Source organism: Delphinapterus leucas, chromosome 17, assembly GCF_059928025.1.
Source record: "Delphinapterus leucas isolate spDelLeu-1000000601 "Yukka" chromosome 17, BTC_Dleu_Yukka2, whole genome shotgun sequence".
Lineage (NCBI taxonomy): Eukaryota > Metazoa > Chordata > Mammalia > Artiodactyla > Monodontidae > Delphinapterus > Delphinapterus leucas.
This window is the reverse complement of record NC_143145.1, coordinates 7201948-7217478: the sequence shown is the minus strand read 5'-3', so window position 1 is coordinate 7217478 and position 15531 is coordinate 7201948. Positions and strand designations below refer to the sequence as shown.

The window sequence follows — 15531 nt, the reverse complement described above, 5'->3', positions numbered from 1 at the left end:
CACATGCCGCGGAGCAACTAAGCCCGTGCGCCACAACTACTGAGCCTGTGCTCTAGAGCCCGTGAGCCACAACTACTGAGCCCGCGCACCTAGAGCCCATGCTCTGCAACAAGAGAAGCCACCGCAATGAGAAGCCCGTGCACCGCAACAAAGAGTAGCCCCGCTCACCGCAACTAGAGAAAGCCCGCGTGCAGCAACGAAGACCTAATGCAGCCAAAAATAAATTAATTATTCTAAAAAAACTGAGAAAGAAAATGAATCAGTCTGCCCCAAGACCCAGAAGTAGCCAAGCTAGGATTTGAACGCAGATCTGTTCGCCTCAGTCCGTGAACCTCACATCCACGCCAGTTAGGTTAATATCGGAGCACAGAAATAGCACATTTTGACCTCTACTCTGAGTTCTGCGGGAAAACGATGATAGTTCACCCAGTCACAAGCTTCAGTGTGACCCAACTCCCGACCTGAACAGCCGATGGATACACAGGGGGTAGGAGGGCTAGAAGGGCACCGTGCACACACCAGGTTCTAAGACGTTAGGTACTAGCATGCATTTGTCTCAGAATCCGTTTTTAAAAAGGCTAATATCTTATCCCCCTTTAACAGATAACAAAAGCCACTTGCCTAAGCCACCAGCATGCCCTCCATGGCTGTGGTACAGACTGACCCCTGCGTGAGGGCCACAGAGGGCAGGGGGGGCCTGTCCCCATCCCTGTCCCTGTCCCAGGTCAGGCTCCACCAGCAGGCGGAGCGCCCTGCACTGCCTGCGTCAGCCCTGAGCACACTCTATCCTCGTTCACCCAGAAAGAACACCCATTGCTAACTCATCAGCCCAGGATGGAGAGGCAACTTTTTGTAATCCCCACAAAAGCAGCAGGTGCGCCAGCGCAGCCGCAGCATCCCATGAAAGCCCCAGCACTGAAACCTGAGTCCATCGGAGCCCGCTGCCCCCAGGCTGCCTGCCAGAGCAGACGAGAGGGCTCAGGGCTCAGAGGCTCCTGGGACAGCGAGTCCAAGATGCCTACACACTCAGAGTGACTTTATTCGTGGTAAGTGCCCAGAAGAGACAACACAGAGATTTAAACTTAGACACCAACCTCCCCTGGGAAGCCTCCTTTCACCCTCCAACTAGACCACGTGTCCCCCCTCTTTAGCAGCCCAAACCTAATCCCAGAGAAGCACCTTCCCTACTGCACTGAAACCGCCTCTTTGTCCAAATGCCACCCACCAGCCAGGAGGCAGCACCAGCAGGACAGTGCCTGGGCCTGCTCTGTACTCCCAGCACCTAGCACAGCACCCAGGCATACAGCAGGTGCAATTAAGGAATAAATTAAGAAGGAGGGAAGGGGAAGGGGAGAGAAGGAAGAGAGAAAAAGGAGAAACGAAGAGTTCCTATTAAAGGTATGAAAGGGGAAGATGATGGAAGAACCAAAACCCAGCTCTCAGCAGACCCACGTAAATTCCTGCTCAGGTAAGCCCAGTGTCCCTGCCTCCATCAGGATGAACAAGTGTGTGCACACACACACTCACCCATCGCTAACACACACTCACAGATACACATGCACACATTCTCTTTTACACACTCATACATACATACAAGAGGGAGAATGAACTTGGTCCATTAGGGAATTTTTTTCTTGGACCAGAGCCAGAGATTTGATTAGCAAGAAGGGAGAAAAATAAAAGGCTCTTCTGCAGACCTTTGCCAACACGAGCAAAAGAGATTAAAAGGCTATAAAATAAACCAGAGGATTTAGGAACCTTCATGTTATAAAGGGAGGCCAAAATAATAAATCAATTACTACTCAGTTAAAGGTTTAATTAAACCATTTCAAGCATCTCTCAACTTGAAATGAACTGTGAAGGTTAAACCTGAATGGAAATCATTAGAGAGAAACTAAGATTCTGTAAGTCTCAAACTTTATAGACTTGGACAAAGAGGAAAGGAAGGACTTGGGGTTCTTAATGGAAGACTTTCGAAGAAATTTTCTCATATTAACAGCCTAAGTCTAATTAAAGTCTTAAGAAATACTTTTTAAAATTAAATTACACAGGCAACTAATCTTCCAGTATATACACGCACACACACACCCAAAGAAAATGTATTCAGGAAGAATTTAAGTGAAAAGTAAATTAGTTAATAAAGGAAAATAACTTTTAAAAGAAGTTCAAAGGTAAGAACCTGATCATACCAAGAGCACCACAAGAGCACCGCATGGTCAGGCCACTCAAGATGGCTGTACTCTTGCTCTCTGTCCATCCCCTGCCTGACCAGGGCTGCTTCACCTGCACCCTACTCACTCGACTGACCTTCCTGTGTACTTGACCCAGGCTCCAGCTAGTGACAGCTTATCGAAGGGGCAGTGAGGGGCATGCCTCTCGACTGGTTTCCCTGGTAACTACTGAGCCCAGCTGACATCAATCTCCCTGTAACTGGTAATCTCCCCTTCCCCCCCGGGGACGAGGGCTACCAACATGTCCTGCCCTCCACGCCCCGCACACGGTGGGGTGTCCCTCCCGGACTTTGCTTCAGACCTGTAAGCTCCCCCACCCATTAAACCCCTGATGCCTCTGTTGCTGACTCCGGGCTCTTTCTTCGGCCTTGACGCTGGGCAAGCACAGGCCTTGTAGGCCTGCAGGGTGCAGCCCAACAACTGGAGGAGCAGCCAGGAGATGGAGGAAACTCCCGTGAGCGCCGAGATGTCGGGAACGGAAAGCTGCGGAGGCCATCCACTAGCATGCGGGGCCCGAAAGCTGCGGGCGTAATCTCGGGGCGGCTGTCCACTAACACGTGGGCCCCAAAGTTGCGGGGAAATCCCAGGGTGGCTGTCCTTGCTGAGTGAGGGCTGCCGAGAGATCTGGAGAACAGTGCCCTCTAATGGCTCTGCTATTGTATCTAAGTGAGCCTTTTGTAATTGGTTAAGCTAGCTCTCTAGAAGGAACTGGTATTTCTCTTGTGCCTTTGAGAAGTAAATGATCTACCTAGGCTCCCGGGAACTTTAATGTTTTGTGATCTCTAAGAGTAAAGGAGAAAAAAGAGCCTCTAGGTAAACTCTATAGAAATAATTATGTTTTGGATATGTCTATCTAAAATAGTCTCTCCAGATTTCGGTAACTTGGAACCTAAGTTAAAAGAAGAAAATTCATGGGTCATTTCAAATAGGATAAAATATTAGAACATTAATTGCTGGGTGGGTCTAAGCTTATCTACCTATGCCTGCTTAGGAGAGGAAGACTAAAGCATTAAATTTTCCAATCAGGAAATGCAGAATGACTTGCTTCTTGGTTTTTGCCAGAGGTTATGGTTTTCAAGGGATAAAATTATAATCAGTCATAATTCTGGTTATTGTAACCGAGTTTATCGATTACATTGTAATCAGGTGTTTACCGTGACTTTTTAAGTCTCTCATCTTTTATAGACAGTTATTGTTTTACTCTGATGCTTTTACAAAAGTGCTTCATCTTCAAGAAGATTCACAGTTAAGGACATTTTGACAATAACAGGTCTCTGATAAACTTTAGAATATACTGCTGAACTGGGTAAGAAATTAAAGAATCCTAATGGAAAACCTGATGGCTTCATTAAAAGTTAACAGAAAGATTGGTTACTGAGTGAACTGGTCTATATGGTTATAATTTTTATGGGTTTTGTCTGGAATGTTCCTGGTTTGATCTGTTTTCCACATAGAGGGAAACCCTTCCCCTCAAGTTGTTAATGACTTATAGCAACTGGGTAAATTACACCTGTGGGTAGAATTGAAACATTTGTCTTTTCTCTCTGCCTGGTCCCTCCAGAAATTGGGAACTCTAGGGTTCTGAGCAGCCTTATCAGATGAATGGGAAAGACAGTCTCCTGGCATGTGCAGGGATCTCAATGTTTTAGGGACCGAGAAGTCCATCGAGGCAGAGCCTGATGGCAGGCCTTTGGCACTGTTTTCCTGGCCCTGAGAGGCCTTTTGGTAATTCAGTCTGAGACTCCTGAGGAGTGCCCCCTCAGCCAGTTTGGAGGAGACTATGTGGTCAACTGACCAGACTTATATTGCCAACAAATTAATTTTGATTGGCTGAGTGAGGAGTAACTTTAGAGAGAACAATATTATGTTTCAGTGGATGTTAAATTCTAGTTCTGTTAATTGAGGTCTGTATTTATGAAAGTTATTGTGTCATATGCCATACTTTTGCCCTGATGTTCTGGATTGAAAGAAAATGATGTAGTGAAACTGTCACAGACTATAATCACATGAAGTATGACACTGCTTGCTTTAAGTCTGCTGCTAAAAGCACATGTACAATGCTTGTGTGACAATTGGGTATAAGTGATAAAATGTATAACCTATAAAGTGTTTCCTCCATTAACCTACCTGAGCCTGTTCACGAGATCTGATTAGTTTTCCCCCAATGTGAATGACTAGGTGAATATAAAGGAGGCCTCGCACCCACATGATCTGAACCTGGGGTAGGAGAAAGCACCCCAGCATCTCTGGACAAATGTTTTGATCATCAGTGCTTTCTACTGGAAGATGTGCAATCAAAAGGGGAAATGATGGAAAAATCTGCACATACTGCAGTATGGGGAAGTCATGCCAGCTTATACATGGTTTAACTTACTTTACTGACAGAGCAGCCTGTCTTGTGGCCTTTCAGACAGGCATTGTACATCTGCCTTGGCCATCGAGGAAGGGGATGAGTTTGAAAGTCAAAACGGTTCAGACGTCCAAGGTAAAACTAGGTGGCCATTGTATATACGATTTTAGACACGTTCTCCTATTACTGGAGAGTTTTCTGAACTGTATCTCAGATGTGGTTACTGCTCGTATTGTGCTTAATTGTCATGATCTCCCCTGTGTCGTGCCTGTTAGATGTCTTACATTGCGTCCCTAGCCTAAGCGAAGGAAATGAGTCTAGTTGCTGAGTGTCCAGCGAGATACCGCTGCCGCCCTCCCCCCGATTTTTCTATGAAAAATCGACCTGGCTAACGCGACTATGTGGGGACTACCGACCATGGGGGAAGACGACTCACCTCTTCTGGTCCCACGTGCCAATACATCAGAAGGACCCCCGTCGGTAAACATTTCTGTACAACTGACTGCCTATGAGCCCCCCTGGGCTATGCTGGGTGGAGTGGAATAGGCTGGCTTCTGGACACACAAGTCCAACTAGTGGGATTAACTGCTTTTTGTTTAGAAAGACCTAATGGGTCCACCCCTAATTGCACCCAACATAACACGGGGTGGCAGACCTGTACTGTGACTGCTGACTCCTGGCTAGGCCACCAAAATGTTCCCCTTAAAGCCGGGCCTTCCCCTCCCCATGGGGTGGCTCTGGGTTTGTGAAAAACAGACATGGCCTTACCTTCCTTATAACTGGACAGGGCACTGCTGCCATTGACTCCCTCTCCATTGACCTTGTACGCACTTGGCTCCAAAATTTGCCCACATCGCGGCCAATGACTGCTCTGAGCATACAGTTCTAGGCATCTTACTCATGATACTTTGGCCGTATTGTACTGTGGTGTCTGGTTGCAGTGTCCCCTACATACCTGACCCCAGGGATATCAAGGAAGATGAGCGGACCAAGACTGTAAGGGTCGTGCAGGGTACGCAGGGCGGAGGGTGTGGCCAGGCCCCTCAGATGGCTGTTCTTTTGTTCTGTCCATCCCCTGCCCGGTCAGGGTCTGCTTCACCTACACCCTACTCACATGACTGCCCTTCCTCCGTCTTGCCCTAGGCCCCAGCTAGTGATAGCTTGTCAAAGGGGTGGTGAGGGGCGTGCCCCTCGACTGGTTTCCCTCGTAACTAATGAGCCCAGCTGACATCAATTCCCCTGTACCTGGTAACCTCCCCTTCCCCAGGGAGCAAAGACTGCCCCATGTCCTGCCCTCCACGCCCCGCACACGGTGGGGTGTCCCTCCCGGACTTTGCTTCAGACCTGTAAGCTCCCCCACCCATTAAACCCCTGATGCCTCTGTTGCTGACTCCGGGCTCTTTCTTCGGCCTTGAAGCTGGCCAAGCACAGGCCTTGTAGGCCTGCAGGGTGCAGCCCAACAACTGGAGGAGCAGCCAGGAGATGGAGGAAACTCCCATGAGCGCCGAGATGTTGGGAATGGAGAGTTTTCACCTTATGCCACTAACAGTAACAAGTAGAATTTCTCCTAACTTCTCAACAACTCAATCTTCTGTCAGGCATGTTTCTCTGAGTACCCTGGGAACGGCCAGAGGGACTCAAACAAAACATTTTGTGTCTGGAGTCTCTCCTTGTTAACGGTGTTAGATGATCAGTAAGCCAGCCTCTTCAGAAATGCCAGTCTAAATATTCCCAAGAAAGAGCAATTGGATTATTAGTGTGACTAACGAATCCAGCGACAGGACGTTTACTGCCACAGATCGAGCTTCTGCACAGGAGACTGGCCATCATCTCTCATCGTATGAAAATAGTTTTGTGGGGACTTTTTCTGACTCTGGCTTTCGGCTGCTCCTCCTATACTATATATTTTCTTCATCTGCGGGGACCTAATTACAGTGCCTGGATGGTTTCTCTAATCCATCCACCTGCTGCATCTGATGCCATTCAGTAGGAAGTGTCTGGACGCTGCAAACAAGATGTGTCTCACTTCTGACACTGACTGTGAACCTGAAGAATTCTGCGAATCAAAGCTCTGCGATGGGAATCCCTGTTGCAGGTACACATGAGCAGTCCAGCCATGCTGTTCTGAAGATTATATATCCTTATTCATTCATGACGTATGTTATCATAACAGCTTCCCTTTCATCTTCTTTGTTCCAGGCATCATCCTTGGTGCTGTCACCATATCTTTGACTTCAACCTCACAGACCCCCTTGCGACAGGCAGATTTGTCTTCATTTTTCAGATGAGCAAAGTGAGGCTCAGAGGAGTAACATCATTTGCTTCAGGTAATGCAGTAGCAGGTGCTGGCGCTGGGTTAAACACGCTTGTCTGACAATAAGTTCGTGCTTTTTACCCGGCTGGATGGTGTCAACTCCTTTCATTTACTCATTCATTCATTCACTCATTCATCCCTCCATCTACCAACCAGGCATTGGAGAAGCACCTACAGAGCCTGGGTACAGGGAATTCAAACACACAACCTTACCTGAGCAGATCTACAAATGGAAATTATTGTGACTTCCGGTTGGAGATTTGGATTTTTATGAGACCCTATGCCCACCAGACAGAAACTGAGAATCAAAGTATTTGAGAGCAAATAAGCATCATCATCGCCCTCAGGCACACCGTGGGCGTGCCGCCCTCGCCCAGCACCCCAGCCCCCTTACCATCTCCGGTTTTGCCTGGGTTGGTGGGTTCAGGGGTACTCAGAGGCCTCAGGGGAATGATGATCTCATCCACATTAACCCCCTCTTCTGCGTGCTTCTCAGAAACGTGGGAGAGGAGTTCCGACTGACTTGGTGAGAAAAGGTTACAACATTTACACATGAAGATGGCTGGGTTTTCTGTAAGAAAAAAAAAGCAAAATATGTTATTTCCTCTTCACCAAAACAGTGACTACATCCAAATGCCAAAGAAAAATACTGAAGGTTGCTCTTCTGAGCAATCGCCAGGCACCAACAGGTGTGTCCCTCTGGTGGACACCGCACGGCCAGGCAGCTCACTTCTAACTTCAGGTGGCCCCGGTTGCCAGAAAATTCTTTCTTCAATATTCCAAAACCTCAGTCCTTCTGGACCGGGTCTAATATGGACCTCCCTGTTACCCTAATCCACTCAAGAGCCTAGATTCGGGATTCACACAGCAAAGTAAGAAATGAATATGGAACTTGAAAATTAATGCAACCTTCAGATGAATGAACCACACTGACAACAATGAAGTATTCTAGTGAGACTCACTCAAATTAGGTGCAAGGAAAAAATGATCAAAACAGCACTTCTTAAGAGCCAAGCACCTTTCACTGGCGGGCACAGGAACTAAGAACAAGGAGAATGGGAAGCTGTTGCTTGCTTAAGCCCTTTAATGCCTATCTAAAGCATTACCACCGTTCACAAGTATTTATTAACAGTCCATTATGGTTCATCCCATTATATAGGCAGGAAGACATATGGGGAAAGCAACTCATTTTTGAGTCCAATAAAATAATTACAGGCACATATAGGAATATTAAATTTAGGATCCAATAACAAAAGCTAGATTGTTTTCCCACATTTACACTGAAAGGAAGAATTGGTATGATGGCTTTGAAGGTTCAGTTTCTAACTCCAGACCCTAAATGCTGTAAAGCTGGATGAACTCGGACAGGTAGTAATGATCTCTTGGTTGCAACACTGAACAGGACATGCAGGTAACAAGTCTCCTCTGCAGCGGGAACCCAGGAGGCTCAGTAAGCCACGCCCTGATTCAGTGCAAGCCTCCACCTACTCAGTGCTCTCGCCCGGCCGCAGTAACCGCTGAAAATCCACCCCACGCTGCCGGGCTCCCGACACGCACCACCGCCAGCCTCACGGGGACTGTTAACACGGCCTCGTGCAAGGCGTCGAGGCCACCGACTCTGCCAATGGCGAACAAGTCTATCGCGCCTCTTCCTCCCTCCTCGGCCCCGTGCTCACAGCCAGCTGCCGACTGGCTTCCCATTTCACTGAAGCGGCCAGAAGACGGTGCCAGAGCCTCCTGGAGCAGCCGCCCACCTGCCGCTCCTGCCGGGAGGAGAGAGGGCCCAGCAGCGGCACAGAAGGGGGCTGAATGCGGCGTGGTTCACCCCGGGGCAGGCAGAATGTCGAACACGTTCCAGCAGCTCGTGGAGGTGAGAGAAAGCAGACCAGCACAGCAACGCTGCTGATGCTGTCACACTTTCTAAAGACAACGCACCCCGAGCGCCTACACCTGGAAGACTGCTCGGCCGGCCCTCACCCGGGAAGGCACGGGACAAAGGGCAATGCCGGGGCTTCCCTGGTGGCAAAGTGGTTGAGAGTCCGCCTGCCGATGCAGGGGACGTGGGTTCGTGCCCCGGTCCGGGAGGATCCCACATGCCGCGGAGCGGCTGGGCCCGTGAGCCATGGCCGCTGAGCCTGCACGTCCGGAGCCTGTGCTCCGCAGCAGGAGAGGCCACAGCAGTGAGAGGTCCGCGTACCAAAAAAAAAAAAAAAAAAAAAAGATCTACGCTGTGTCCCATGTGCTCCAAACCCCAGCCTCTCCCACCGCCTCAATGACATGTTCTCGAAACTCTGCTTCTCTTCAGTTTCAGTCAGAAAGTGGCAGAGGTACAATTCAGGGCCTAAGCATTTTAAAGCCTAGTTATTCAGAAGCCAGGTAGGGCCTAAATCCACTTCAGTTTTAGGCAGAAACTTGGTGAAGTAGAATCCAGGGCCTAAGCATTTTAAAGCCTAGTTATTCAGAAGAGGGGGCCTTCCGGGAAGATGGCGGAAGAGTAAGACGCGGAGATCACCTTCCTCCCCACAGATACACCAGAAATACATCTACGCGTGGAACAACTCCTACAGAACACCTACTGAACGCTGGCAGAAGACCTCAGACCTCCCAAAAGGCAAGAAAGCCCCCACGTACCTGGGTAGGGCAAAAGAAAAAACAGAGACAAAAGGATAGGGACGGTACCTGCACCTCTGGGAGGGAGACGTGAGGGAGGAAAAGTTTCCACACACCAGAAGCCCCTTCGCGGGCGGAGACTGCGGGTGGCGGAGCGGGGAGCTTCGAAGCAGCGGAGGGTGCGGAGGGCAAAGCGGGGAGATTCCCGCACAGAGGATCAGGGCCGACCGGCACTCACCAGCCCGAGAGGCTTCTCTGCTCACCCGCCGGGGCGGGCGGGGCTGGGAGCTGAGGCTCGGGCTTCGGTCGGAGCGCAGGGAGAGGACTGGGGTTGGCGGCGTGAACACAGCCTGCAGGGGGTTAGTGCGCCACGGCTACCCGGGAGGGAGTCCGGGGAAAAGTCTGGACCTGCCGAAGAGGCAAGAGACTTTTTCTTCCCTCTTCGTTTCCTGGTGCGCGAGGAGAGGGGATTCAGAGCGCTGCTTAAAGGAGCTCCAGAGACGGGCGCGAGCCGCGGCTAAAAGCGCGGACTCCAGAGACGGGCAGGAGACGCTAAGGCCGCTGCTGCCGCCACCAAGAAGCCTGTGTGCGAGCACAGGTCACTCTCCACACCCCCCTTCCGGGGAGCCTGTGCAGCCCGCCACTGCCAGGGTCCTGGGATCCAGGAACAACTCCCCTGGGAGAAGGCACTGTACGCCTCAGGCTGGTGCAACGTCACGCCGGCCTCTGCCGCCGCAACCCCGACCCGCACTCCGTGCCCCTCCCTCCCCCGCCCCCGGCCTGAGTGACCCAGAGCCCCCAAGTCAGCTGCTCCTTTAACCCCATCCTGTCTGAGCAAAGAACAGACGCCCTCCGGCGACCTACACGCAGAGGCGGGGCCAAATCCAAAGCTGAGCCCCGGGAGCTGTGAGAACAAAGAAAAGAAAGGGAAATCTCTCCCAGCAGCCTCAGAAGCAGCGGATTAAACCTCCACAATCAACTTCATGTACCCTGCATCTGTGGAATACCTGAATAGACAACGAATCATCCCAAATTGAGGAGCCGTGTGGATGAAAGGTGCGTGGTGCTACAGTCAGGAGTCAGTGCTGTGCCTCTGAGGTGGGAGAGCCAACTTCAGGACACTTGTCCACAAGAGACCTCCCAGCTCCACATAATATCAAACGGCGAAAATCTCCCAGAGAGCTCCATCTCAACACCAGCACCCAGCTTCACTCAATGACCAGCAAGCTACAGCACTGGACATCCTATGCCAAACAACTAGCAAAACAGGAACACAACCCCACCCATTAGCAGAGAGGCTGCCTAAAATCATAATAAGTCCACAGACACCCCAAAACACACCACCAGATGTGGACCTGCCCACCAGAAAGACAAGATCCAGCCTTATCCACCAGAACACAGGCACTAGTCCCCTCCACCAGGAAGCCTACACAACCTACTGAACCAACCTTAGCCACTGGGGACAGACACCAAAACAACGGGAACTACGAACCTGCAGCCTGCAAAAAGGAGACCACAAATACAGTAAGATAAGCAAAATGAGAAAACAGAAAAACAGCAGATGAAGAAGCAAGATAAAAACCCACCAGACCTAACAAATGAAGAGGAAACAGGCAGTCTACCTGAAAAAGAATTCAGAATAATGATAGTAAAGATGATCCAAAATTTTGGAAATAGAATGGACAAAATGCAAGAAACTTTAACAAGGACCTAGAAGAACTAAAGATGAAACAAACAACGATGAACAACACAATAAATGAAATGAAAAATACTCTAGATGGGATCAATAGCAGAATAACTGAGGCAGAAGAACGGATAAGTGACCTGGAAGATAAAATAGTGGAAATAACTACTGCAGAGCAGAATAAAGAAAAAAGAATGAAAAGAACTGGGGACAGTCTCAGAGACCTCTAGGACAACATTAAATGCACCAACATTCGAATCATAGGGGTTCCAGAAGAAGAAGAGAAAAAGAAAAGGACTGAGAAAATATCTGAAGAGATTATAGTTGAAAATTTCCCTAATATGGGAAAGGAAATAGTTAATCAAGTCCAGGAAGCACAGAGAGTCCCATACAGGATAAATCCAAGGAGAAATACACCAAGACACAGATTAATCAAACTGTCAAAAATTAAATACAAAGAAAGCATATTAAAAGCAGCAAGGGAAAAACAACAAATAACACACAAGGGAATCCCCATAAGGTTAACAGCTGATCTTTCAGCAGAAACTCTGCAAGCCAGAAGGGACTGGCAGGACATATTGAAAGTGATGAAGGAGAAAAACCTGCAACCAAGATTACTCTACCCAGCAAGGATCTCATTCAGATTTGATGGAGAAATTAAAACCTTTACAGACAAGCAAAACCTGAGAGAGTTCAGCACCACCAAACCAGCTTTACAACAACTGCTAAAGGAACTTCTCTAGGCAAGAAACACAAGAGAAGGAAAAGACCTACAATAACGAACCCAAAACAATTAAGAAAATGGGAATAGGAACATATATATCAATAATTACCTTAAATATAAATGGACTAAATGCTCCCACCAAAAGACACAGATTGGCTGCATGGATACAAAAACAAGACCCATATATTTGCTGTCTACAAGAGACCCACTTTAGACCTAGAGACACATACAGACTGAAAGTAAGGGGATGGAAAAAGATATTTCATGCAAATGGAAACCAAAAGAAAGCTGGAGTAGCAATTCTCATATCAGACAAAATAGACTTTAAAATAAAGACTATTAGAAGAGACAAAGAAGGACACTACATAATGATCAAGGGATCGATCCTAGAAGAAGATATAACAATTGTAAATATTTATGCACCCAACATAGGAGCACCTCAATACATAAGGCAAATACTAACAGCCACAAAAGGGGAAATCGACAGTAACACATTCATAGTAGGGGGCTTTAACACCCACTTTGACCAATGGACAGATCACCCAAAATGAAAATAAATAAGGAAACACAAGCTTTAAATGACACGTTAAACAAGATGGACTTCATTGATATTTATAGGACATTCCATCCAAAAACAACAGAATACACATTTTTCTCAAGTGCTCATGGAACATTCTCCAGGATAGATCATATCTTGGGTCACAAGTCAAGCCTTGGTAAATTTAAGAAAATTGAAATTGTTTCAAGTATCTTTTCTGACCACAACGCTATGAGACTAGATATCAATTACAGGAAAAGATCTGTAAAAAACACAAACACATGGAGGCTAAACAATACACTACTTAATAACGAAGTGATCACTGAAGAAATCAAAGAGGAAGTAAAAAAATACCTAGAAACAAATGACAATGGAGACACGACGATCCAAAATCTATGGGATACAGCAAAAGTAGTTCTAAGAGGGAAGTTTATAGCAATACAATCCTACCTTAAGAAACAGGAAACATCTCGAATAAACAGCCTAACCTTGCACCTAAAGCAATTAGAGAAAGAAGAACAAAAAAACCCCAAAGTTAGCAGAAGGAAAGAAATTATAAAAATCAGATCAGAAATAAATGAAAAAGAAATGAAGGAAACGATAGCAAAGATCAGTAAAACTAAAAGTGGTTCTTTGAGAAGATAAAATTGATAAACCATTAGCCAGACTCATCAAGAAAAAAAGGGAGAAGACTCAAATCAATGGAATTAGAAATGAAAAAGGAGAAGTAACAACTGACACTGCGGAAATACAAAAGATCGTGAGAGATTACTACAGGCAACTCTATGCCAATAAAATGGACAACCTGGAAGAAATGGACAAATTCTTAGAAATGCACAACCTGCCAAGACTGAATCAGGAAGAAATAGAAAATATGAACAGACCAATCACAAGCACTGAAATTGAAACTGTGATTAAAAATCTTCCAACAAACAAAAGCCCAGGACCAGATGGCTTCACAGGCGAATTCTATCAAACATTTAGAGAAGAGCTAACACCTATCCTTCTCAAACTCTTCCAAAATATAGCAGAGGGAGGAACAATCCCAAACTCATTCTATGAGGTCACCATCACCTTGATACCAAAACCCAACAAGGATGTCACAAAGAAAGAAAACTACAGGTCAATATAACTGATGAACATAGATGCAAACATCCTCAACAAAATACTAGCAAACAGAATCCAGCAGCACATTAAAAGGATCATACACCATGATCAAGTGGGGTTTATTCTAGGAATGCAAGGATTCTTCAATATACACAAAACAATCAATGTGATAAACCATATTAACAAATTGAAGGAGAAAAACCATATGATCATTTCAATAGATGCAGAGAAAGCTTTCGACAAAATTCAACACCCATTTATGATAAAAAGCCTGCAGAAAGTAGGCATAGAGGGAACTTTCCTCAACATAATAAAGGCCATATATGACAAACCCACAGCCAACATCGTCCTCAATGGTGAAAAACTGAAAGCACTTCCACTAAGATCAGGAGCAAGACAAGGTTGCCCAGTCTCACCACTATTATTCAACATAGTTTTGGAAGTTTTAGCCACAGCAATCAGAGAAGAAAAGGAAATAAAAGGAATCCAAATAGGAAAAGAAGAAGTAAAGCTATCACTGTTTGCTGATGACATGATACTATACATAGAGAATCCTAAAGATGCTACCAGAAAACTACTAGAGCTAATCAATGAATTTGGTAAAGTAGCAGGATACAAAATTAATGCACAGAAATCTCTGGCATTCCTATACACTAATGATGAAAAATCTGAAAATGAAATCAAGAAAACACTCCCATTTACCATTGCAACAAAAAGAATAAAATATCTAGGAATAAACCTACCTAAGGAGACAAAAGACCTGTATGCAGAAAATTATAAGACACTGATGAAAGAAATTAAAGATGATACAAATAGATGGAGAGATATACCATGTTCTTGGATTGGAACAATCAACATTGTGAAAATGACTCTACTACCCAAAGCAATCTACAGATTCAATGCAATCCCTATCAAACTACCACTGGTATTTGTCACAGAACTAGAACAAAAAACTTCACAATTTGTATGGAAACACAAAAGACCCCAAATAGCCAAAGCAATCTTGAGAACGAAAAACGGAGCTGGAGGAATCAGGCTCCCTGACTTCAGACTATACTACAAAGCTACAGTAATCAAGACAGTATGGTACTGGCACAAAAACAGAAAGATCAATGGAACAGGACAGAAAGCCCAGAGATAAACCCACGCACATATGGTCACCTTATCTTTGATAAAGGAGACAGGAATGTACAGTGGAGAAAGGACAGCCTCTTCAATAAGTGGTGCTGGGAAAACTGGACAGGTACATGTAAAAGTATGAGATTAGATCACTCCCTAACACCATACACAAAAATAAGCTCAAAATGGATTCAAGACCTAAATGTAAGGCCAGACACTATCAAACTCTTAGAGGAAAACATAGGCAGAACACTCTATGACATAAATCACAGCAAGATCCTTTTGACCCACCTCCTAGAGAAATGGAAATAAAAACAAAAATAAACAAATGGGACCTAATGAAACTTCAAAGCTTTTGCACAGCAAAGGAAACCATAAACAAGACCAAAAGACAGCCCTCAGAATGGGAGAAAATATTTGCAAATGAAGCAACTGACAAAGGATTAATCTCCAAAATTTATAAGCAGCTCATGCAGCTCAATAACAAAAAACAAACAACCCAATCCAAAAATGGGCAGAAGACCTAAATAGACATTTCTCCAAAGAAGATATACAGACTGCCAACAAACACATGAAAGAATGCTCAACTTCATTAATCATTAGAGAAATGCAAATCAAAACTACAATGAGATATCATCTCATACCAGTCAGAATGGCCATCATCAAAAAATCTACAAACAATAAATGCTGGAGAGGGTTTGGAGAAAAGGGAACCCTTTTGCACTGTTGGTGGGAATGTAACTTGATACAGCCACTGTGGAGAACAGTACGGAGGTTCCTTAAAAAAACTACAAATAGAACTACCATACGACCCAGCAATCCCACTACTGGGCATATACCCTGAGAAAACCATA

At 46.1% G+C, this 15531-nt stretch overlaps 1 protein-coding gene across 5 annotated transcripts in view; it reads right to left on the bottom strand.

Annotated features, from left to right (window-relative positions):
- Nucleotides 1–15531, bottom strand: part of ZFAT (zinc finger and AT-hook domain containing) — a 244589-nt gene that overhangs the window by 205649 nt on the left and 23409 nt on the right. For 4 of the 5 annotated variants that reach the window (XM_030764163.2, XM_089898687.1, XM_089898686.1 and 1 more), the window contains one exon: nt 7290–7466. In XM_030764163.2, the coding sequence (XP_030620023.2) occupies nt 7290–7466 (177 nt within the window). Of the gene's footprint in view, nt 1–7289; nt 7467–10512; nt 10844–15531 lie in introns of those variants that run through there. The other variant, XM_022555539.2, reaches the window with a different exon arrangement.